At 44.2% G+C, this 25111-nt stretch overlaps 1 protein-coding gene across 5 annotated transcripts in view; it reads left to right on the top strand.

Moving 5' to 3' along the window:
- Nucleotides 1-25111, top strand: part of LOC306923824 (serine/threonine-protein kinase WNK1-like) — a 40418-nt gene that overhangs the window by 10816 nt on the left and 4491 nt on the right. For all 5 annotated transcript variants that reach the window (XM_079502151.1, XM_079502147.1, XM_079502149.1 and 2 more), the window contains exons 3-23: nt 9609-9781; nt 11902-12122; nt 13782-13939; nt 15333-15421; nt 15504-15723; nt 16148-16249; nt 16954-17377; nt 17510-17664; nt 17821-17907; nt 19091-19204; nt 19692-19768; nt 19852-20005; nt 20145-20261; nt 21205-21309; nt 21419-21455; nt 21633-21776; nt 22007-23049; nt 23991-24056; nt 24180-24299; nt 24388-24709; nt 24830-24995. In XM_079502151.1, coding sequence (XP_079358277.1) covers nt 9609-9781; nt 11902-12122; nt 13782-13939; nt 15333-15421; nt 15504-15723; nt 16148-16249; nt 16954-17377; nt 17510-17664; nt 17821-17907; nt 19091-19204; nt 19692-19768; nt 19852-20005; nt 20145-20261; nt 21205-21309; nt 21419-21455; nt 21633-21776; nt 22007-23049; nt 23991-24056; nt 24180-24299; nt 24388-24709; nt 24830-24995 — 4094 coding nt within the window. The remainder of the gene's footprint in view (nt 1-9608; nt 9782-11901; nt 12123-13781; nt 13940-15332; nt 15422-15503; nt 15724-16147; nt 16250-16953; nt 17378-17509; nt 17665-17820; nt 17908-19090; nt 19205-19691; nt 19769-19851; nt 20006-20144; nt 20262-21204; nt 21310-21418; nt 21456-21632; nt 21777-22006; nt 23050-23990; nt 24057-24179; nt 24300-24387; nt 24710-24829; nt 24996-25111) is intronic.

The raw sequence follows: 25111 nt of genomic DNA, 5'->3' as shown, positions 1-25111 counted from the left end.
TTTTTGTAAGTTTTCTCAGGAAACCTAAAATAAAATATTCTTATGTTTTCTGAGCTCAATTGCACCAAAAAAACCTGAACTTTTAACATTCAGTAGATTTTCTGTGGTCTGGGGTTTTCTAGCTCAAACAAGAGTCCACAAATCCCATATGACATATTAGGAATCAATGAAAATTGATGTCATGATACCTTTAAGTCTGACTTTTTGTCAAGCTAACGGGTCATAGGCCTGGGCCGTGGCTCAGCGGTCCAGGCACCTTGGCTGGTAAGCCAGCCTTACAGCGTGCCGGGGATTCGAGTCCCGATCCCGACCAACTTTGCTGTGTCCTTCCCCCCCCCCCCCCCCCCCCCCTTCCCTGTCTACCTACCTACTTGTTACCTGTCAAATAAAGGCAAAAAAGCCTAAAAAGATATTAAAAAATAATAATAAAAAGCTAACGGGTCATAGTCAATGCATTATATAGTCTTTTACAACCTGTATAATTAACGGCTGAAAATTAATAATGCTGGTCCATGTAAAAAATGCCAGCTTTCAGGCCCGTTGGCCCCCATGACCCAGATCTTAGACCATGTTGCTGCCCACTGTCTTCCATATAGCCCTTTAGTGTCCCCCTCGCAGCAGAGACCTGACAGCGCTATCCCTCAGCATGATCACAGGCCTTTCTCACTCAGTCTATTTTTAGGCTCAATGGGTTATTTATGACGGTCTTTGCCTAGTAGCAGTATGCTCTATTCCATGTTGCCGATGCCCACACTGTCATTTACTGTGATTCACAGTGCATATCTGCACAACATGTAAAAGCTCCACTGACCATTTTAATGTTTAGATAACATTGATCTTTAAATCCCCCCTTGCTATCTCAATCAATCTAATGAGAAATGTGTTTTCCCCCCTATGCATTTGAAGGGATGACTGAGAAGTGTTGTTTGAAACTGTAGCATCAGTTATAGCGTTTTGCCACTGATTTGAGGTGAACGTCTTGCTTAACATCTGCCCACCTGAGTGATTAGAGAGTGTTGGACTTGTAATATTGGTTTATATTAGCTAAATGAGAAGATGGGTGCCCTCCAATTGAAGCGAAGCGGTCATGTGACATCATGAACACTGTTGTCTTTCAAAGTGTTTGCTAGAGCAATACAGCTCATGTGCTGACTCTGCAGTGGAACATCAAAGTAGAGCGATGCTGATTGTGATGTTTTATCTGTTGGCCTAATCTCCACCCCGTCAGAGTTCTGATTCACCTTTTTAGCCCACTTTCACCTTTATTCACTCTTAACATGTACTCTAAACATATGCCATAACCTGTTTTCCCCATTAACCCCTTTCCTTCATTCTGGAGGAAATGGATGATGCCCTCTGTAATTTTGAAGGGCGATATGGCCTAAATTTGATATCACAGTGTTTGTTTTTTTGCCTTATGTCGATGCTCATTTCTGTGTCATTGCTTCGACCTGAAAATGAATTTGCTGTTTACTCCTTCCTGATGGAAGGAGAACAGTAACAGTGGAATTCATTCCAATATAAAGTGCCTGTATGTAGATGTGGCAAAACAAACAGTCTAAAACATGCTTGATTGGGTCTTTGACAAGGACAGGTTTGGTCTCTGGTCTCTCTACACCACTCTTATTTAACTTTATATCTAGGCTACCAGTAAATCACAGCTTCAGGCACCATAATCACACACGCCTATTAAATGTTGAATGCCCACTTGCCCAGTTGGAAATAAAAGTGGCAGAACGCAAATGGGTTTTGAGTTTAGTTCAGTGCTTAACATTTGAAATATTTGCTTGATTTGATTGAATCCACTCAATTATTTGCTTGATTTGTTGGAACCCACTCAATTATTAAATGTGGGTGCTATTTGGCTACCGTGGTGTCTCCACAAGGACATTGTGCTATGGTATGTAGCTACAGGGTATGTTATATTGCAGAGGGAGTTGTGGTAACCAAACTATTTATTGGGCTGACTCATTGTCACACGGTACCGGTGTACCGGTGTCTACTGTGAGTCATCTGAAGCCATTACTGTGTTGTGAATGGCTGCCAATGTAGATTTGTTGTTTTATTGACTTTTATTACCCAGCACTAAAAAAAAGACATTTAGATGACGTTGGCACAAATCTGAAATGGCTTCCGTTCCATATGCCTTCCTTCTGTGTGCCCTCCTCCACATTAGTTATTAACCACTTTCAACCCATAGAGTATATAAAGGATAGAGACCGAACTGGAGCACTAGCCCCGCCCCCAAGCTATTCATTTCGATGAAGTTGTTCAGTGGCGTTTTGAAGCACCCGGAAGACTGCCGGAAGTACCTCCTCCGGACCTCAAATTTGAGGTCCGGGGTGACGTATGCAACCGAGCGCTCAATGTTAAAGCCCAGCTGCACGGGGTTTCCCGGTCATGAATCCACGGGTCCGCCTGTAGTCCCTCCTCCTACCACTAGGGCCCAGACCTTCAACGTTGAATAGCCTCACTGGCCCCTTGTTTCAACCTGGTGGCCCTATTGTGGTTAAATTACAGATCTACAAGCTCACAATGCATTGTCATTCGTTGTCGTGATGTATTGTGGACTTGTAGATCTGCTATGCCACACAGTATAGAATGGGGCATAAGTGCTTAACACTAGCGCGTCGGAGCGGTCAGGCTGACCGATTTTGAAATTTTGAAGTGGATTTTCTTTGCCCATGAAGTCCTGAGAAAGTTCCCCTTGCATGACTTTTTCTAAATGTTCGATTCAAACCATCTCTGTTTTTTTTTTCATCTGAAACGTTTTGGAAATATGATTTTAGACATAATTCTACTAAAATGTCTGCTCTTTTTCGGTCCGTGGGACCGCTCTTAGAGCCCTCACCCTTTCTCCCCCACAAGCAGTGCTTTTCACACCTCCCTCCCGGCTGGAGACGGGCATTGTTCAAGCTAATGTGTCATTTGCATTCCAACTAGCCTTCCACATGTAGGCAAACTTACATTACAAACTTACATAAACTAAATGTTGTTTTAGATGTTATATTTGTTATATGCGGTTTGCAGAAATAACGATGTCTGCCTTTATTTCTCGAAACGGAAAAAGAAATATGGTGTGTGGTATTGTTTCCACCAAGCGCATAGCTCAATAGATATAAATACATGTTGACTATACACGCCATCTTTAGCATAATTATGTTGGAATAATAAAGTTTATAGCATTGTGACTATGTCGCGCATATTCATTTCATATCAGCGCATCAAAAATATGGTGAAATATGGTGTATTGACTGACTGGCGTATTGTTTCAACCAAACGCATAGCTCAATAGATATAAATCCATGTTGACTATACACGCCATCTTTATAGCATAATTATGTAAGGTGGCGATGATCAAAATGAATCAATTATCCTGGAATAATAAAGTTTATAGCATGGTCTGTTTGACCCGACCGACATTTCCTTGGAGCGAGAATGTTCGCCGATGCGCGAATCAGCGCGATGCCAAATAAAAATGACAGTGTTTGAAATCAGTCCAACCCGATAGACGTCCCGAACTTCTAAATGTTTTGTCAGTAAGAAGAACAGTTCTGTCCGTCCTTCGTCTGTAAACTTTTCTGCACGCGACCAGTGGAACTGATTTCCACGCATCACGGCTCTCTTTTTTTCTCTCTCCCTCTCTCTCTCCCTCTCTCGTGGAGAGGGAGAAAATATCCAAGTAACTGACGGTGAGGTATGCGGAAGTGCATTTTAGATAACGCTTTAGCACTATTTGTGGCGGTGATGCGTCACATGACTTGATCTATCCTATGGTGTATATATAAACCGTGCTGCTGCTACGGACCTTTCTGCTGGCACAATAAATCAAATATATATAAATGACATCGATCATAGGCGGCGGGTATGTAAGGCTAGGCCAGGCTTAGCCTTCCCAAAAATTATGCTGGGTATTTTTTAAATATATATAGGCTAATATGTGCGCAGCATTATATAGAAGGCTAGCCGATCCCAAACTCCCAACTCCTTTGTCTGTAGCCTAAACTTTTCTGATTTGCACGCACGCACAGCTCTTTCCTTTTTTTGGCACAATCAATCAAATATATATTAATTACATCGATGTTTCCCCCTCTATATAAAATGACAATATATAACTAATGTCGTATTTCGTCTGAGCAATGAATTCGTTGGAATGTAACATTTAGAAGACAATGGCAAGCCGTCAACGGGTGCAGAGAGAGGTGTGAAGATCATTAGACAGTGGGGGAGACAATGGCCAATCAAATAGCACGAAAAACACCGGTCAGCCTGACCGTTAGCCGTCATATTAGTAGTGCATTTTTTTCAGACATCCTAGTGTTAATTAGACCTATGAGGATTGTATATTTGTATTGTTGTCTCATTGAATTCTATTCAGTTTGGGCTCAGGTGACTTAAATTAGGGGGGCTAGGTGATGTGGACAAAAATATCACTATTGAATGATTGACTACCTCTATTGATATTGTGAGAACTATTAATGCTTTCACAGAATGTACACAGAACTAGAAACTAGTGTTGTGCCACATTGTTTCCATCAATGGTTCAAACTGCGGTAGGCTACTACTCTCCTTCAACTTCATCTCCTAGCTTGTGATATTAGTCCTGAAAAGAATATCCTATGGAGTGATACGTTTTACAATTCTTGGTTGTATAAATAAGTTTTGGTCGGTTAGAGAAGTGCATGGCAGCAGAAAGACGGTGTCATCGCGTCTCGGTTCATTGACAGTGTGCAGGCACGTTACTATAGCAACCCGACACTGGCACTACATGTGTTGCAGCCAAATGTGTTGCAGCCGAATGTATACTTTGCAATACGACGGGGCAGTGCGCCAAAAATAGATCTACAAGCTCACAACACGTTGTGGACGCAAACCTCTTTCTCAAGTTCAAAAGCGCAGTGGCTAAATCGTTGATGTATCCTTTTTGAAAATAAACTAAATTGTGTATTTTGTCCCCCTATGAGTGTGACTGAATCCCCATGAGCCTATACACCGCCGGTACACGTGAGTTAGTCTGCGAGATAAGGCCCTTCACGTGAGCTTTTGGTGATGACTGTTGAGTGATGTGTGTTTACTGAACTCTAATCTGTGTGTACTGAACTCTAATCTGTGCTACTGGCATGCCCTCCTGACGTTGGGTATTCTTACTTGGGTGGAGGGGTTTGGACTTGGGAGATTAGGAGGGAGCTTTTGTGTCGGGAGTTGGAGATGGGGCAAGGGAGGCACATGTGCTCTATTTCACTCCTAGACTCCTCCCTATTTGAACCCATCACCCAGATCAGTAGAACTACTTCCTATATTAAAAAAACACAAATTGTGTGCTGCAGTCACCACTCACCATTTGTCATTTCTCAGTTATTGAAAATGTCTGATTGTTGGTATAATCAAAGATGGATCAAGTTTCCCTCTGGCAGCAGTAGAAAGGCTCTCAAATAGTTTTCGTGGGGGTGGGGCGTGGTTCAAGTAGGGGGAAGAGGGCTCATGACTTGACTTGCACCGCCTACACCAGCCCAGGGCTTATGCCTATGAATGCTCCCGTGGATGGTTTGGATCCACATGGTGTGAAAGGGGGATGGGGGGGGGGGGGGTGCGTAGGGCGGGGACGACACACGCTGGAGGGAAGGGGAAGCACAGGCAGATCGCACCAACTGCTCTGAAAAGTAGGTCAGTTGGTCAAAGTACACGGTAGAGCCTCCATTCCCTGTTTATCACTCCTCAGCCTCTACATCTCTACATTCATATTGCTCCCCCATTCCATGGAGCCCCTCCTCCAAAATGCCTCTTATATAGCCCGTCTGCTACCATTTATCGTTTTCGTCTGCCCTAAGTGCCCCCTCATGTCACTCAGCAGAGATCCCTTCTAGAGCTCCAGCTTCTGCGCACACAAACATTAAACATAAAGCTCAAATTTCCCCAGTGAAGACTTAAGTAAGGCTCTTTATTATCTGTTCTTTATTCATTTTAGTTTTTGGAATGTTAGTCAGTGGAAAGTTTTCTGGACCTCATTCTTGTTCACCTCTCACAATGGGCTGAGTTTCCTGGACAACCTGGCGGGTTGCCAGGTCTCTGGTTGAAGGGAGGTTTTCATTTGGGCCACATTGCTGGGTTTTTAGTTGAGGGTTTTTCCTCTGGGCTTGGCTGACTGGTGTTATAGGGTTGGCTGCTTCATAGTAAACCTTGGTGCAAATGTAGGTCTCCCCACCACTCACTCAGGAAACTTGCAAGTGGTAGAAATGCCGTAAAAAGACACGTGCTCCAATATTCTTTTTGTTAACTGCTGCCACCCTGCCAGCACTCATTGCTGAACTTATCAAGTTTGGTGCTATCACATTCCTGCAGGCAATTCTGCTAGGTGTGTGGTTTTCGCCATGATTCATACAGTACGTACTGTACATTAGACCCCTGCCTGGAGTCAATGGGCCCTTGTTGACATGGGAACTTAAGCTTTGTTTAGTTTATATACAGTACATCTACAAGAAGAGTAGAAGTAGGGGTGTTCGATATGGCGATAAATATCGTCGGGACGATACAATGTCTCCACGATACGGCTTTTTAGAGTTATCGTTTCCATCACGATAAATTCACTCCATCCGATGCAGTGCATGCACGTTCTATGATGTGTAATTTATACTTCTGCAGTACGACGGTTTCGTTCACCAAAAATAACAAATCTACAAGCTAACAACGCTTCGCTACTGCACCGCAATGCAATGCATTGTTTGCTTATAGATCGGGTGGGTTCTGAGCACTCCCAAAGTCCCCGCCCCTTTCTTCAGAGGGAAGCACTGCAGGAGTTTGTCTACACGCTGCGCTCCGCACAGAATAATGTGTAAAGAAAGACGAAAGAAATGGACGGGCAATTATACTCAGATGTCGAGCGAGTGGAGGTTGAGGAAGGGCTAGTTCCCAAAAAGAACTGTACAGCAGTGGTATGGAACTATTTCGGATTCTCCGTAAGGGACAAGGACCAAACGAACATTCTTTTCAAACTCCTACGGTTTCGCCGACAGCCACTTCATAGTTTGCAAAAACACACACGCTGTATGTGTGTGTGTGTGTGTGTGTGTGTGTGTGTGTGTGTGTGTGTGTGTACGCTTGCTGACTTGCGCTGTACACCGTCCGTCAGTCTTCTCCTCCCTTGCTCTATAATGTAGCTCCGCCAAAACTCAAGAAACATAATGACAATTTAAAGTAAATCCTACTTTATGCGATGTGCGTCCATTGATGATAGCCTACTCCTTGTAAACTGAGTCGCCACGTTCAAAAACGTATCCAGCAAACCAACTCAGCAAAACGTTATAGTATTCCATGGAAGCAGATGGGATCAACACTTGCAAGCATAACATTTTAAATCCCTAATAGAGAGAGTAAAACCACAACATAAACCGGAGTTAAACTTATCTAAGGAATGACATGAGGTATTATTTTTGCCTTGAAGAGCAGTAAATTAAGGCAGAGTGTTGACAAAGCTTTGCTTTTTTTGCCTTGAAAATCATGAAAGGCAGACGTTTTGCATGGCTCTGCTCACTCAATCAAGTACCCCTAAATTAATATGTATTTGACTGTGGACCCCAATCTGAAAACATATTTTGTGTGTGAGCTTGTAGATCGGCTATTTTCAAGTAGCCAATCAATGACTGTGTATGATTAAAGTGGTTAAATAGATATTTATGATATTCATAAATTTAGGTGGGGACCTCCTGGACCCCACTTTGAGAACCAATACCATAGGGTGTAGGTTAATCACTTTTTCAAAAGTGATTATATTATATATCATATTTTGCTGCATAAATTCACATAAAACCCTGCATATTCCATCGCATAATCAATATTAAATAATAATAATAATTTTGCCCGTGTTTTTCTGGAGGGTCTACTAAATGGTATTTCTTTTAGTTTTGTGTTACATTGTACTGTAAATCACACCTGTGTGAAGTGAGGGGCGCTCTGATTGCTATGATGTGATGTAATGATGTAAAACAAACAGTGTCAAAACAAACATTAAATTCTCTTTATTGTTAATGGGATTTAATGTTTGTTAGGGACAAAACAAACATTAATTTCTCTTCATTGTCAATGGCGTTTTTAAAACAAACATTAAACCTGTATATAGGAGGGGCTAGCGCCCCTCAAAAACGCGCGCAAAAATATCGTGATAATATATCGTATCGTGATAATGCTTGAAAAATATCGTGATAATACTTTTGTCCATATCGCCCACCCCTAAGTAGAAGACTATGTAACAGCAGTTTAATCTTTTTGCCAGCCTTACCCTCGTGCTGGTAATGGTTTGTCGGAATAACAATGAATGTGGCCTGTAGAATTGGATGCCATGGGGTTTGTAGAAAATGTTGTGAGGTTTGTTTGTGAGGACAGTTGGTTTTGAGGGCTTTGGTAATAGACTTCATTTTGATATGCTGTGGCTCTTTTCACTTTGGTAGGAAAGTAGGTCAAAGTTACATGCATTCCTCTCATTTCACAGCCCTGCGCCAGAAAAAACAGTCCCGCAGCTCTACACCCCGAACTGTATGCATGCTTGTGGCTGTGCATATGAATGTTTACGTGTCAGTGAAAACACTATTCATTTTTATTTGTTTGTGCTCAACATAATTTTTATGAAATTTCACATCCTGGAATGGGTCACGTTTTTCCTCTACTAAAGCCTCACACTTGAGTTGTATTAAATTAGTGGCTTGTTGCAAGTTATCAGTACAGACATTGAAATGCTAACTGACATTCTTTTTCAGGGCTCATAACTAAGATTAACATTTGAAACCCATCATTATATGTGAAACTAAAGTGTTTTTGACCTGAATGAATCGCAGACCTACCAACCTGCACGTATTTTGCGTAGAAACGCAATTCTAGGTCTCGGTACGACATTCACAATGATAACCACGCAATTTTGGGTTAAGGGTGAAATCATCCACTTCCAGTCGGATTATTTACTGAGCAGAATGGTGAAATCATCCCCCATATACCACCTTTCATACACATTCAAACAAAGTACAGTACAGCTCATTTAAAGCCCAGACTATCAGGCTATCTATCAAGCTTAGTTGATGGACATCATTGTGAGTAAGCAATGTTAAATACACGTTTTTAAATTGGACTTAAAAACATCTGTAGTTGGAATTTCCAAATGGTCTGGAATATTGTTCCAGGTTTGTGGTGCATAGTAGTGAAATGCTGCTTCACCATGTTTTGTTCCAACTATGGAGTGAACAATTGGTAGGCCAGCCCCAGATGACCTAAGGGTTCTAGAGGGTTCGTATGGCTTCAGCATGTCTGAGATGTAGCTGGGCCCAGAGCCACAGAGATTTATAAACGGTATAATTATCCATTAGTGCAATGTGCTACATTTCTGGTGTGAAATTTTCTATATAACATCCCCCCCTCCCCCCAATTTGCACCTGTGGGACCCCCGCCACAAAATAATTGCCATGCCCACGCTAAGCGCGGGTGCTGGATTTATCGCGCTGCACATGGTGGTACTCATATCAATATCCCAAGGTTGGCAGGTCCGGAATCGTATAGTTAATTTTATCTCTAAATGATTCATTTATATTACAATTAACACTGCTATTTTCTCTGTTTCTCCTCTATAGGATCGTAAGCTGTCCAAGTCAGAGAGACAGCGGTTCAAAGAGGAGGCAGGAATGTTGAAAGGACTGCAGCATCCCAACATTGTCCGTTTCTATGACTCTTGGGAGAGCCCCTCCAAAGGCAGGAAGTGCATTGTGCTGGTCACTGAACTCATGACTTCTGGCACGCTCAAAACGTAAGTCTCAAATTCTGTAACACACGTGCTTAAAGGAGAATTTCGGACTAGAAGGCTTTCTTACCTTTATTTGTAGTTGTTACATCCCCACCAAAGAGGTCCAGGTGTTGTTTTGTGCAAAAACGCATTATTGGCTATTTTCCCTACTACCATACGCCCTCAATGGGGTGTGGGTTTTAGTGCTAATTCGCTTATTTCTATCGCTCAAAAATCTTTTTTTTGTATATATCATTCTCTTCATAATGTAAATCCCAAGGGGTACACTTTACTACTTATTTCGATGGAAATAAGCGAATTAGCACTAAAACCCAACGCCCCATTGAGGGCTTATGGTAGGGGAAATAGCCAATAATGTGTTTTTGTACAAAATAACACCTGGACCTCTTTGGTGGTGACTACAAATAAAGGTAAGAAAGCCTTCTAGTCCGAAATTCTCCTTTAATATATTTAAATGATCACATACACAGGCAGGATATACTTCATACTGGTCATCAGTGCACTTACAGCGTACTGTTATTTACTAGTTTGATACCAGTGCTTAAATTATGCCTGTTGGCATGACCCAAAAAAGGTGATCGATTGGCCACTGATTTTAAATCGTTGCCAAATTAACCGATCTTCCGCTAACAGCATAAATGCAATGCGTCGGACTTGGTACTGACTCAATCTCTATCGTTCCAAAATACCATAAGGTTTGTTTTTCCCTTGAACATTATGAAGAAAGCCTGGCGACAATTTAATCTAAATGATCATTATTATTTTCATGGACAAATCCTGGAATTTTTCTCAATGGAAAAGCTTGATTTGCAAGCCAAAGAGTACATCTTTGTGATGTCACTGATCACATGACACCAGGTTCTAGACCTCCAGTTCTAGGCTAAATAGAAGGTGCGCACACTTATCCGACACACCAACGGTCCGACATGCAGAAACAGTGGTTGGACAGGCGGTCGAACATGCAGTGGTCCCGTGCTTGCGGTTAAGGTTAGGTTAGGTTTGAGGTAGGTTGTCGTTCTAATGACAATCGGACCAATAGTATGTCTAAACTAAAGCCTGTATTCCCCTTAAGTACAGTCCCACTACAAATGTAAACAGAAAAACAGTTGGTCAAATATGTTTTAATGGAGGTGCCCAGCGGTCCAGGAGCATGGCACATATAGTCTCTGGCCTGACGAGTCCCTCATTTGTTTGGAATGGATGATTCACCAAGCAGAGGAATGTCGCTGGGGTGCATGCTTAGTTTAGACTAGTCATTGGTTAGACATGGGTTAGGGTTAGGTTTAGGTGTGCTGCCCCGTGGGGTGCAGTACTTAGTTTAGACGGTACAGTTTTATTTAGATTTTTAGATTCCCGTTCCGACGATCTTTGCTGCATGTCTCTCCCCATCTCTCCCTCCCTCTTTCCTGTCTTATCTTCACTTGTCTTGAACCTATCAATAAAGGCAGTTTAAAGTTTAAAATAAAGTAAAGTTTTAATGTAAATATGACAGGCTTGCAAGGATGTCTATTAGTAATGTTGTTTTGCTTCACCAACAATATAATGCTTAATAATTCGCATTGTAATCTACCTATGGTGAACAAGAACAAGAACCAGCCTTTCTATATCTTTTTATTTATTTTATTTGTTAACAGTTTGACTCCATAAAACGCGCTACCCGCTATTTAATCAAATATTCTACGCTGCCGAGATTGTTTTATTACCTTTAGAGCATACGCTGAAGTATTTGCAGCTTTCAACGATGAAACTCCGGCGAAAAATGGTCCGTCGGCTTGTTATGATCATCAGCACCAGCGGCCATTACAATGCGCTACAGGATCCGCCTCCATGAGGCATTGTAGTCCAAACAAACCCCCCGTCCACTTACATTGAGCTCAATTTCCCAGAAGCCCTAGCAGCCCAGATGATGACTTGATTTCCGGTTTCGTCATCATAACGCGACGGCCTCATCATCAGGTCCCGGATAAATCCACTGTTTCTTTTTAATTATTTTAAAACGGCGAATTAAACAAATGTCTGGTATAGCGTTTTACGCGCAGTGGAACACTGGATTAAACTATTAGCGGCCGTCAAACATTAGTCTTGTGAAATGTTGATGATGTTTAATTCTGTATCTTGTGTAGATATCTGAAACGATTCAAGGTGATGAAGATTAAAGTGCTGCGGAGCTGGTGTCGACAGATCCTGAAGGGGCTACACTTCCTGCACACTCGGGCTCCCCCCATCATCCACAGGGACCTCAAATGTGACAACATCTTCATCACAGGCCCCACAGGGTCCGTCAAGATAGGAGACCTGGGACTGGCCACACTCAAGCGGTCCTCGTTCGCCAAGAGTGTCATAGGTAAGACTATAAGTCACTGCGGCTGCCTCCTGTTGCCAAACTGCCATGTGACTGACTTAATGCCAATGATTTTATTGAATGATGTTGGTAGAGTTGGGGTTTTATGTTTTAGTTTTTTGACAGTGTGGTTTAAAAACAGACCACAGTGTTTCAGCTCTCTCTCAAACCACAGCTCAAATGGTGGCCAGACTTTGTGGCTGATAACCACAAGCATTTTCTACCATTGCCCTCACGCAGCATGTCGACTAGGTTTGGTCCTGTGATAGAATCAATTTTTCTTTTTCCCTTTAAACCGGGAAAGGTTCTTTTTCCTTTCAGGCACCTACTGAAAGTAAGTAGCGCCAGAAATTTCTCTTAATTCTACATGAATATTGTCATGCAAATGTCCTGTCTTATGAAATACCTGCAAGTTATCCTGGCTGGGGCTAAAGGTATACCCCTTGCCTTCTGTCTTAGACTGGTCTTTGTTCTGTGGTTTGGAAATATGTGGTCTGTTTGCCAGTGATGCCAATAATATTTAACGTCTCTCTCTATGGGTTTGCTTCAACAGGTTGTTTTTGCTAGTGTTTGTCTCTTACTGTCTTTTAAAACATTTTCAGGACAGCAGAATCTTTTTGCTCGCTTCCCTGTCAAGGGAGGTCTTTTCCCTTCATTCACCACCACCCCCTCCCCCCCCCACCACTCCCCTGTATCAGCTTTGTTTTTTTGTTTTCTTTACTTTCACATTCTTGGGTATGTTTTTTAAAATGTAGGCTCTAGCCTCAGCTGTGCCCCATTCTGCTGTATGGAATGAATAGGGTACGGCTGGTCATTAAGTAAGTATGCACTGATATGGGCCTGGTAAGTCTGCTAAGTGTGCTGTGACACACATCATTTCCAAAACAATTATATTCAAATAACAATCTTGAGTTTTTCTGTGTATGACCTGAGATTGAAAGCAAAGTTATCAGTAATTTCATGAAAGCTGGTGTACAGACTGACACACCGTTGAGCTCAGTAGCTAGCTATGGGATATGCTTCTCTCAGACTTGACCATAACACTTTTCCTCGTACAGCTCAACTGGAGACGGTAAGTTGGACATCCAAAGGTAAGTTTAATAAAAATTGTGTTTTTTCTTTTAACTTGGTTGTGAGGTAAGGTCTTGACACGAGTTACTTCCATAGCTAGTCTTATTTATAAAAGATCATTGGCATTCAAAATGGCAATCTGACAATCTGTGTTATCCTTGAGTGCCTCTCTGTAAAATGCTGTACTGACAGGTTATATCTAACACCCATTCTGACAAATGTGTGTTCTGTACATTGGCTTTCTGACATTAGATATTATTATGCCTCAGAAATCAAGGTCCTACACAGACAAACGCGTGCCTCTTTCTCTCCAGTCTAACTGAGCCCAGCTTCCCCATTCTTTTTTTTCTGTCCTTTTTGCTTTCCTCCCCCTCTCCTCTTTTTCTCCTCTTCCTCCAACTCTCTGCTCGCAGGTTCTACCCCCCCCTCAGGAGACGGCAGCAGCAGGCTGGTCACTCCTCCTCGCCCTGCGCTTCCTCAGCCCATCACGGGTTCGAGGAGCGAGAGAGAGGGTGCGGTGGGTTGTGAGAGACCCTCTCACTCGAGTCAGTCAGGGAGAAAGAGAGTTCTGAATAGTTGTTTTGATTTAAGGTACCCCTGAGTTCATGGCGCCTGAGATGTATGAGGAGAAGTACGACGAGTCAGTGGATGTGTATGCCTTTGGAATGTGCATGCTGGAGATGGCCACCTCAGAGTACCCTTACTCAGAGTGCCAGAACGCTGCACAGATCTACCGCAGAGTCACCAGTGTAAGTCGTCCCTTCAGCCCTCTGTGTCTTCCCCCTTTTACCAGCCCCGCCCCCCCCCCCCCCCCCCCCCCCCCAAGTGTCCACCCCTTCACGTTTGCCGTGCAAGATATATCCCCCACAAGAATTATCTGCCCAGTCGCTCGTCCATCGCTTGCACAGAGCTCTTGCTCTTTTTTTTGTTAAGCATTTGTCAAGGCTATATAAGCTTTGTACCTTCCAGCACCTCTGTTTCCCCTTTCAGCATCAACTCTTTCCTTTGTCTTCTGCTCTCTCTTTGGCTGTTCCATGCTGTCCTCTGCCCTCCACCCTTTGCCCCTTTGCGATAAATGCACCAGTTTACAGGCTCCTTTACCAGAAAACACGTTAGCCCCTCCCTCCCGCTATCCAACCAGTTTTTCTTGCTTTGTCCTTATGGTGTGTGTGTGTGTGTTCAGCATATGTACCTGAGGAGTGGATGATTGATGAGGGAATGTGCCAGCGCAGCTATTTTCCTCCCAGCTGATAAGTGATCCGTGTCATGCGTCCAGAATGGCAGAAGCTGTTACAGAAAAACACTCTTCACATTCATGCAATTAGTCATACTGGATCACTCTTTAAATGCATAGCTCCCTGGTGATTCATGTCCTTAGATTACTCAAGACTCAAATGACTGAGGCTCATGGATGAATAAAGAGCTTATCAAGAAAATGTATTTAAAAAATCTGCACACCCACTGCCCCAGCTTATCATTAACCACACACAGAACTGAAGGTCTTTGCTGTATTATCAGCTGTACTCTGCAATAGTGTTGAGGCACTGTCTATAGTGTTCTGTAATGTTCTTTTACATCACTGCTAAATATTAAACCTGTTTTATTATGACCATAGTACCAAACTATTCACTTACATTGTTGAGGTAAACGTAAATTAACTCTGGAACAATTGTGCTCTCATTAGACGGCTCTCAGCAAGTTCCCCTGTATTTCTGTAGCGCCAGGAAGTCTCCTGACATTGGCCCAATCCATCACTCCACAACAAGGCCCCTGTCTGTTGTCCCATGGCCTCTCCTCTACCACTCCTCATCCTGTAGTCTTTAAGAAACACCATCAGTCAATGACTCATTACCCACCCACCTTTAATTATTTCTGGTTGAATTGGTGGGGAGATGAGCTTTCTAGTGAGTGACCCCATGCACTACGGTGTACAAAAAGTATTTTCCAAAACATACGGTCACCAATGTTGTCTTACATCCTGTTCATCAGGGCTGCTAAGATTTGACAGGGTTAGGTTAAGACTACTGGCAAAGAATATCAGAGCAAATGAGGACATCAAAAGATGCTGGAGAGTTGTCACATAAAACAAAATATTTAGAAATAGGTGGGTCATTCTCATTCAATGTTCTGTGTTTCCTGTAGGGGGTGAAGCCAGCCAGCTTCGACAAGGTGGCCATTCCTGAGGTGAAGGAGATCATCGAGGGATGTATTCGCCAGAACAAGGATGAGAGGTCTGTTTTTTTCCTTGCACTTGTACAATATTATCAGTCAATCCTGATCGATTTATTTCTAACCCTGTCCTGCTCTACTCAGGTACTCTATCAAGGATCTCCTGACCCACGCCTTCTTCCAGGAGGAGACGGGGGTGCGTGTGGAGCTTGCAGAGGAGGATGATGGAGAGATGGAAGCTATCAAACTGTGGCTGAGGATTGAGGATGCGAAGAAGCTTAAGGGGAAATACAAGGACAACGAGGCTATCGAGTTCTCTTTTGACCTCAGCAAGGACGTGCCGGAGGACGTGGCACAGGAAATGGTAATTTCCAGCTGCAGTTCTCTGGTTTGATAAACCTTTGGTGCTAAATGACTGTACCGCCATTAATACATGCATAGTCTATCTACAGCTTTGGCCATATATCGTACATAAGCCTAACAGCCACATTGTTCAGTTGCCATACTCGTCCTACATGATCAACATTGTTTTGCTTGCTATCGCCATGCTAGCCTGAAAGCAACCTATGCTTTTCTGGCCATAGAGGGGCGGAACAAACCGACACCGACTTCCTATTGGTTCACCAACCTATGAGCCCTCCTCCCCAGTAAAACGCAGTGGAGAATAAATAAATACATTGATTTGGGGACGATATGCACTTTGGGACAAATGGTTTGTCACTATCACTGTATGTCCATGAAATATTTCAGCTGAGGGACTCAAGTGTGATGATGTTGTTCTGCTTCAGGTGGAGTCTGGCTACGTGTGTGACGGTGACCATAAAACTATGGCTAAGGCCATAAAGGACAGGGTGGCCCTCATCTGTCGCAAGAGAACACAGAGGCAGCAGGTCTGTACCATCTCCCTTTGGTCCCATTTGTACAATAACACTCAGGATTTTACTGTGCATAATTGGTTGGTTGGTTGGTTCATAGGCGTTGCTTGTAGTCCAGTGAAAGGAAGGTGATGTAGGTCATTGTGCTGTGGTTTACTAGTTTTATTACCCTAACCCTTCGTGCCAGCATATGACGTCATATCATATGCTGCTAAGGGACATACGCATCGTAGCACCTGACTGATAACATTACTTGCACGCTCTGCTTGCGCAAGTAATTATGGTGGTATGTTATGTTCCCAGCTAAAGGTACTAACACAAAGGAATACACCAACGTTAACCAACAAATATAACAAACGCTATCAAAATCAAACCGATCAGGTACAAAAATGTGTCCACATACAATAAGGGTACTTGTAGTTTGTAAGGTGCAATTCTCAAAATAACAAAGCAGCGTTAATGCTGCTTTGGCAAACTATATGGACTGCTAGCCTGGTTAGCAGTTAGCCAGGCTAATGGACTGCCACATGAAGCACAGCCATTAAGTACACCACACAGGTGACCCTGATTGTCAAAGCGAGCAGAGAATTGCAAGAAAAATCATCTCACCGACCTAAGAAAAAGGGAGATACCTGACAGTAGCCCTAACATATAGTTGTTCAGGTTTTTATTTTGGTGTACTGGGGGCATTAACAAATCTGCCCTTAATTGAATTAAAGGTCAGAGAGGAGCACGAATTAAAGGTCAGAGAGGAACAGGAACAGAAGACGATAGAAGAAGAACAGCCGGGTCAGTTGCCACCCTCACAGCCGGGCCCACCACCCAGCACAGAGGGCCCTCCACCAGCTGCACAGACTGTGCAGCAGCCTGCTCCCTACGCACCACCTCCGTTGAGCCAACCACCCACTCAGCAGATGGCTCCCCAACCCGCATCCCAGCAGAGCCTTCAGACACCCATCTATAACACTCCTCAACCTGTCCAACCCACTGGCCCTGCACAGAGCGTCCCTTATTTCCCACAGGCAACCGGGCCTGTCCCAGCTCCAGCTGCAGGACAGGGTCAAAGTGTAGTCCCCATCCAGCCAGAGTCGGAGGAGCCTGAGACAGATCAGCTTCAACAGCAGCCACAGCAAGTTGTGGGAGGTGTGTCTTCAGAAGATTTATTAATGTTCAAATATTCGATGACAGCATTGTAACATGACGAGAGAGGTCTTTAATTGGTAACCTGTCATCAAGTCAACACTCTTCTTCCTTCTTTCCCCACCGTTCTTTCAGTCAATCAAATGTTGGAAAGACCCCGGAGTGCCTCCATTCTCCCAGAGCCTGCTCAGCCCGTGATGTCATACAACTCTGTGCCCAATCAGCTTCAGCCCCAGGCCACCTACCCTCAGACACAACCAGAGCAGATACAGCAACAGCAGGTCCCAGTGGTGAGTTGGGTTATAATTGGTATATTAACCTGTGTTGTAGATAATAAATGCACTTGCCCTCTCCTTTTCACACAATCTTACTTCCCCTTCACTCAACAGCTGTCCCTCCGTGTCTCTACTAACTTGTGCTCTTGTTTTCACTCTATGGTACATTAGATCCAGCCACAAATCCCAGGTGTACAGCCTACCACCGTTGTTCCTGTTGCCACCTGCGCCCAGTCTGCCCCCTTGGCACTTACTCAGGTACATTGTGTTTCTAAAGTCCAGAGGCCTAACATGCTCTGTGTAGCTTTCCCTTCTGCCTCCAAAACTATGGAATGCACTTCCCATTACAATCAGAACTGCAGCCTCACTCCCAATCTTCCACCATAGTCTGAAAACCCACCTCTTCAGACTCCATCATGGCCCGTAGCACTTGCCCTAGCCCCGACGACCTTACAGGCGTATGCAAAGGCTCAACTTATGTAACTTGGATAGCATTTTATAGACATAGCACTATATAGTATATAATATATGCATGCCGGTAGTTTCATTATATATATATTCCACTGTTACGTTCTTAGCTTATGTATGTATGTTATGTATGATAACTACTTTTTTATGTATATGATGTATTGCCATGATTTTTGTTCTTGCTTAATGTAAATCTTTCTGGATTAAGAGCGTCTGCTAAAGGCCTAAATTGTAGCTCCTTCCCCGAAAAAGACGTGGCACGTCCTTCCTTTATAGCACTACAATCGTACACCTCCTTTTTCCATTCTGTTTTTATTTTTATTTTTTTCCTAAAGTATATTGCTACCAGCCATCCCATCCCCCCCCCCCCCCCCCCCCCCCCCCCCACACACACACACACACACACACACACACACACACACATAAAAATGTTCCTTATGCCTCTTCTCCTTACCATACTGTAAAGTTGCTGTCTAAAAAAAAAACATGGCCAGTATAAACATATTAGCTGCTATGCTGGCTGTTTTCACGTTTGTCCATTAAGCAATAGAAATTCTTAAGGGCTTCCACAACTATGGAATTTGTGGTATCTCCGGACATGTTTTCATTGCTAAATCGAAGTACGAAGTGGTGGACCTGATGCCATTAGGGAGTGTTCAGTGAACAGTTATTTAACAGTCACTTTAGGAACCGGTCTAATTTTAAGTAGCTATGGTATGTTATCCTGCAGGTACAGTAAGTGCCTGTAGGGCGTTGGAGAGGAGCCAGTGTACTGTAAAGCTATAGGAGATTTCTATCTATTGGGGAATGAAGGAGAGTGACTGTTTAGACCAGTAAGGTTCTTTGACGAGTATCATGTACGACGTCTAACATAGATGTGTGCTAAAGTTCACATTCTCTCTCTTCCCCTCCTTATTTCTTCCCATGTTCTGTCACTGCCACTCCCTCCATCTGGCCCCCCTCATCCTTGTAGCTGCCTACCCAGCAAGTGATTTTGCCCCCAATATCTCAGACGGCACCTCCCCAGCTGCAGCCAGAGGGCTCCACTGCTCTAATACAGACGCAACCTGGAGCTCAGCAAATTCAGGTGAGGTGACACACAAAGAACCCTGAATCATGAATTCACAGTCCCTGTAGCAACATTCTCAGACTAATTTCCATTTTATTTTCAAAGTTTCCTCTCTGCTATGGACTAACTTTCTCATTCCATGGTTGTTCTGCACATTTCTTCTGCCTCTTACCACTGCATGCTGCTTAGTCATGGGCCAGTGAGTTGAGTCCTATACTGTCTCCTCCAATCAACGCAGAGCACCTATACTTTCTCTATCAGGCTTCATGCCTCTCTGTCCCACAGGTATTCTTAAGAGCACCAAACATTGTTTTGTATGTAGCGTAGGTGAAGTGTTTGGTTTGATATCCCTTCTCCCTCTTTAATTTTAATTCTGTATGTTCAGTCCCTCAGAAATATTGAATTCCAAAGTGCTGTAATATTGCAGCCTGTCCACACTGTGTGGTTTGGCTCATTCATGTATGAATGTTTGCATTGATTCATGGGTGTACTCTCTGCATTTAAGGCCCCTGCGAGTGTTGCCCAAGCACCAGTGGAGCAGCCAGCAGGCACTTCTGTATTAGCGCCGCTGTCTGTGGAAAGGTAAGAAATCAGAAAAACCCAGGTTCTGTTGTCTTTGCTGGACTTATGCAGCTAGCTCACCGGCCATTCTATATGTCCCCCAGTTGCCTGTCAGATGCTGCCTCTGGTCTCAGCGATGGCAATGAGGGGTCAGGAGGCCGCCATGAGGGCCGTTCGCTCAAACGCCATCAACGACGATCCGTACGCAGCCGCTCTCGCCATGACAAGACTGCCAAGGCTAAGCTCAATGTTCTCAATGTACGCATTTTGTCTTTTCACACTCCCCATACCATCTATTATATTATCATATAATATTATATATATATTACATTATCTATTATATATGATGCTCTGGTCTAACAGGATGACTATTCTAAATTAAATTATTATATTTCAGATTTCCAATATCGGGGACAGAGTGGCAGAATGCCAGTTGGAAACACACAACAGAAAGATGGTGACCTTCAAATTTGATCTTGATGGTGATAATCCGGAGGAAATTGCGCACATCATGGTAATATGATCAACAAAATATTCACAAGGCTGTTGATCTAAATCGTCCTGATAAAGGTGTTATTTTTTTGCAAGATACATTGTTACAGACGGTTCTCTTTCATATTTGCCTCTTTTTGAGGGAAACTGCTATAGTGTAGATTCTGTCTGAACACAAACATTAAATGCCATCGACAATGAATGAAGAATCTACGTCATATGCGAGTGAGCAAATCGGCTGTCGGTATGTCTGTCGGTATGTCTGTCGGTATGTCAGTGCAAACCCTTGGCCAATAAGGGCCACTATTATTGGTGACGTAACTAAGGTATGTTTCAAGGTCGGTATAAGGTCCATAATGGCTTTAAAGGTTTAGAACAGCAGTTGACTGTGGCTCAAGAGGTAGAGCAGGTCGTCCAATGATCCATGGGTCGGCGGTTCGAATCCCGGCTCCTCCTGGCTACATGTCAAAGTGTCCTTGGGCAAGACACTGAACCCCAAATTGCTCCCGATGTGCTGGTTGGTACCTTGCATGGCTTCCGCCGCAATCGGTGTATGAATGTGTGTGTGAATGGGTGAATGTAATGCACAATCTATGTAAAGCGCCTTGGATAAAGGCGCTATATAAATGCACCATTTACCATTTATCTCTCTGCACGATGATAAGAGCGCCCCTCACTTCACACAGGTGTGATTTTATTAAAACCCATAACTGGACAAAATACCCTTGAATTAGCCCTTGGATAATAGATTCTCACTGTCTCTCACAGCCCACTCAATTGCAACACCTCTGAGTAAAGAGTAATTGAAAGCTTATTGTTCTCACACATTTATAAATGTGACGGACATGAAGCAGATTATGCTATCCATTTTCCAAATTGATGTGCAACTATTATGTGCCAACAGAAAGACTTCACATGTAGTCGGCTGAGTTCCAGTAGCTGAATGTCTTTGCTTTCCCCAACAGGTTGAAAGCGAGTTCATCCTGGAGAGTGAGCGGGAGTCCTTCATTGAGCAGATCCGTGAGGTCATAGAGATGGCCGATGAGGGCATGAAGGAAGGCTTCACTCTGGTACAGTTTATGTCACATGATGATTTTTCCTTGTTATTGCAAGCTTTGTGAGTTTGCAAACTCCCAGTTCCCAGTCTGACACTAGCTTGTTTATTTTCTCTGTCAACAGATGAGTGATCCGCAGCTGCCAGATCTAGCTCCTCCAGGTAAACATTTCACCCTGAATGTATGGATGCATATATTCTAAATCTATTCTAGATGGTGCAATACTCATGAGAGTATACAAATGTACATGCTTAGTTACAAATGAATACACGTAATTGTTACTGTGTGTAGGACTGGACATAGTGAATCTCATCCCACCCTGACATCTCTTCCCCCAGGCATCGCTCCCAGCATTGCTGCCCAGGTCGTTCACTCAGCTGGCCGCCGGTTCATTGTCAGCCCTGTCCCAGAGTCCCGTCTCAGAGAGCAGTTCTTTAGCCCCCCCTCTGCTAATAACTCTTTTGGAGAGGAACCAGCCACAGGTAAGATGCTGAAGCAATGTGTGTGAGAAGTGACTGTGTGCTTATTCTCACAATTGGAATCCTTCATTCTGAATACGTCAACGTATTTATTTAGTGCAGATGAAGACTGTATATCACTAAATCACTGGGGGTGTTACAGACAGTAATGCATAAGTTATGTTTCTCTACATTTCAGACAGAAACAATCACTACAATGCTACAAATGCTTTGTGTTCCTCATTTCTCTCTAGCTGCCCTAGTGAGTATGGGCCTCTCCTTGTCTGCTCCATCTGGTATTCTGCAGCAAGCCTTCAGTCAGATGAGACAGACCCACGGAGAGAGACGTGCCACTCTCGTTCACCAAAAAACTGAGCCAGAGCTGAGTGTTGTTCCGTCCTCTCAGGCTGCCGCTGGACCTTACTCAACCTCTAGCCACGCCTTGGCTCCATCAGAGGCTGCACTTCCTCTGACTGTCGCCACTGCCGCCCAGCCCGTTGTATCCGTCACCTCCACGACAACCTCTGCTCCCTCCTTGTCAGCTGGTAGGGTTTCCCCCACGCCGCCCCCAGCCTCCGCACCTGCAACTGGTGATCCAAGCCCACCACCGCAGTCTTGTCACCAAACAGCCCCCTCCCAGCCGGCACCATCTGCCACCATCCCTCCCTCCTCTTCCACCGCATCCCCTCCAGCTGTTTCCCAGCTCCCCCAGCATTTGCCAGCCTCTACCCCTCCTCTGCTGAACAGCACTGTTGCCCCCATTTCCTCTGTAGCCAGTGCTACAGCCAGTACCACTGGGGCTGTGTCTGCTTCAGAGCAGCTGCCTGTCAACAATGCTGTGCAGGTTCCATCTTCTCAAACCGTCCCTCCGTCCGTCCACGCAGCACAGCCCACCACCTCCCAGTGTCAGCCAGTTCCCACTTCCGTCCCTGCTGCTCAGCCTGCGTCTGTTCCTGCCCAACCCCCACCGTCTGCCAGCCAGAGCCAGGCCCAGTCCCAGCCCGTGGAGCTAGAGGGGGCTGAGCTCCAGTCCAAGGCCCCTGTTATGGATGACCTGAATGCTCTGGACAAGAAGCTCTATTCGGTCTTTAAAGGTGCAAGTTCTGCCACGGCCAACTCGGCAGAAAACGCCGGCACCTCCTCTCCCCCTACTGGGACTACCTCTCCTCCACCTGGAGCAGCCCTGTTACCCCCAACCAATCTTCCCCTCACCTCAGGAGCACAGAGTACCCTTGGCTCCACATCCACCCCAGGACAGGGCATTGCTCAGACTCCTCCAACCAAGCCCAGAGCACAGGTGACTAATTGCCAGTAGCTAACAAACCTTTTGTTGTTGTAGAAACCCCCTAACTCAATTTTTTTTTATGTAAATCAATGCTATTGAACACCATTTATGTCTGTGTGTTGGTTAAAATATAATAATTATAATACAAATAACTAGAACTGCACTCTGTCGAGTGCCTACTTGCTTGTTGCACACAAGTAGGCCATAGTGCGCAAGTACTGTCGACCGCAACAAACTTTCAAATCTCAGCCTCTGTAAAACATGGAAATGAAATACTAAAGATAGGTTTCAGATTACATACATGTACACATACAGACATTACCTTTAATTCACCCGACACTGAAACATATCCTTATTACGTCACCATCGACAGCCAGTTATAACCCGACATTGAAACATATCTTAATTACGTCACCATCAATAGGTATATACTGTATACCTCCGAGCATACGCATAAAAAAAGCCAGCACGACCACAATACTTGTGCGGTCTGCTTGCGCAAGTAATAACTAGAAATGCACTCTGGCGAGGTGCCAACTTGCGCCTTGCACACAAGTAGGCCATACATGTCCGACTTGTGCGCAAGCAGAGCACGCAAGTACTGTATTCTTACCCCGACATACATACCCAGCCGATCATCAAAACGTACCTTAGTTACGTCATGGTGGTCCCTTATTGGCTAGTGGACAACACCGACATACGGTGGACAACACCAACATACGCAGCTGATTACAGTACTTGCGCGCTCTGCTTGCGCAAGTAATAATAATAAAAGAATATTGAACCATTAGAAAGTATTACACCTCTTAATTCCATTGGATCCTCAAACTATCTGCCATTTCCTGAAAATTGAACATTTTGGAATTAGGTTGTTTCTTCCAGACAGCAGAGATTTACTCTGTGTTTAAAGATGTTTTATTATGATTAACATGTTTGCTTTCCTCTTCTCCCAGACTTTACCTGCTGGTTTAGAGCATCCATCTTCAGAGCATATACCTCCAATCCCTGGACCAGCTCAGGTGAGGACTCGCATGAGCCTTCTTTTTCATCATCATGGATTATTTAGCTTTTTGGTACAAAATGAAGAGCTACAAGAGTATCTTAAGTTGCTTATATTGCCTTATGTTTTTGTTCTTTCACAGTCGCAGCAACCTCTGGGTAACCTGGATGCCCAGTTGAGAAGAGCGCTGAGCCCAGAAACTGTTCAGGGAGGCAATAGAGTTCCTCCTCCTGCAGCAGGCTTCACACTGGGACGCTTTCAAGTATGTTTTAATAAGAGCCGCAAATACATCTTGTTTGCATGGCATTTTGATGTCAAACCTAATAATAATTCCCCACTCTTCTTCTCAGGTCTCTGTTGCTACTGATGGTGCCAGCAGCAGTATCCCTGACCCATCCAACGCAGTATCCTCTTCATCTGCCACACCTTCTTCAACCTCCTCCTCTTCGTCGTCTTCTTCTTCATCCTCCTCTCCCTCCAGTCCAGACAACACCCTTCATCGGTCAACCACTCTGTCCAAAGGAATCCGGAGAGGGGACACTATAGATGGAGTCCCCCCTGTCTCCACCGCTCCTCCCACTCAGCCTACCACCATTGGGCGCTTCCAAGTGTCCACGAGTGCTAATGCCAGCACTCAGCCCAACTCCAAAGTGGGACGTTTTTCAGTAACGGGTATGTATGCAATTTAAGAGTTTATTGAACATAAAAGAAAAACACATCACTGCCTGGGTTACTATTAAAACCAAATTGTAAGCTGGTAAAGCCTGACATTATGTAATTCCCTTTCTTAAGTAACTCCGGCCACAGTAGCAGGCTCCAGTCCCTCTCACAGCTCCAGTATGCAGAACGGACCCTCGTCATCACCTTCTGATGTCCGCATCGGTTACATCAGCAGCAACGACGACTCGGGTCCAGAGGACGAGTCATTCCATAAGGAAGTCAGCCGTCTCCGAGAGAAGTATGTCTGCTGTGCCCTGTGTTGCTCCGCTTAGTGCATTCTGTGCTTGTGGGAGCTGGTTTACTTCTGTGGAACCGCTATAATTCGAGTACGTTTCTCTGTTCTCTCCCTTAAAT

This window comes from Electrona antarctica (assembly GCF_951216825.1).
Source record: "Electrona antarctica genome assembly, chromosome: 5".
Lineage (NCBI taxonomy): Eukaryota > Metazoa > Chordata > Actinopteri > Myctophiformes > Myctophidae > Electrona > Electrona antarctica.
Note: the sequence above shows the minus strand (reverse complement) of the source record. Positions and strands in the feature narration are given on the sequence as shown.